The sequence below is a fragment of the Penaeus monodon genome, chromosome 23 (genome assembly GCF_015228065.2).
Source record: "Penaeus monodon isolate SGIC_2016 chromosome 23, NSTDA_Pmon_1, whole genome shotgun sequence".
Taxonomy (NCBI): domain Eukaryota; kingdom Metazoa; phylum Arthropoda; class Malacostraca; order Decapoda; family Penaeidae; genus Penaeus; species Penaeus monodon.
The window spans coordinates 15,420,115-15,420,559 of NC_051408.1; the positions used below are offsets into that span (position 1 = coordinate 15,420,115).

Here is a 445-nt window from a genome sequence, read left to right on the forward strand (position 1 = left end):
TCCGCACACCGCTGCAATGACTTCACTCTTCACCTGGCGTGTAGAAACCGAAAATCGTAGAGCCCCCCAAAGCGGTAAGTGTGCCAAGACGCACCTTTTTCTCGCACCCTTGTTGATGCTCTTTTGTTTCCTCCGCGCACCTATCCCCCCTCGCGCCTGCGTATACCCCCCTCTCCATTTTTTTCCTCTCTCTCCGCACATGGTCTTTTTTCCGTTGCGTATCGATGGTACCTTCTTGTACTCCATTTTGACCTCGCGCTTGGTATATTTTACTACCGCCCCTGCTTCGTTGACTGCCCCCTTTTTGCCACTGTATAAGGATTTATACCCCGTGCTTGGCTGACGTCCAACCGTTTCCAATCCTATGTGCAGTTTCTCGTTTGTGTGTGTTTTTCCCCCTTGTTCATTGCCTCTATACCTGTACCCCATGTCTTGTAAGTCCTCT

At 50.6% G+C, this 445-nt stretch overlaps 1 protein-coding gene across 1 annotated transcript in view; it reads left to right on the forward strand.

The window, feature by feature from the left end:
• LOC119588147 (twitchin-like) overlaps positions 1–445 on the forward strand; it is a gene marked incomplete in the record, with an annotated part of 124,648 nt that overhangs the window by 44,017 nt on the left and 80,186 nt on the right. Inside the window, 1 exon segment of the mRNA XM_037936853.1 lies at positions 45–74. Within this exon segment, the coding sequence (XP_037792781.1) occupies positions 45–74 (30 nt within the window).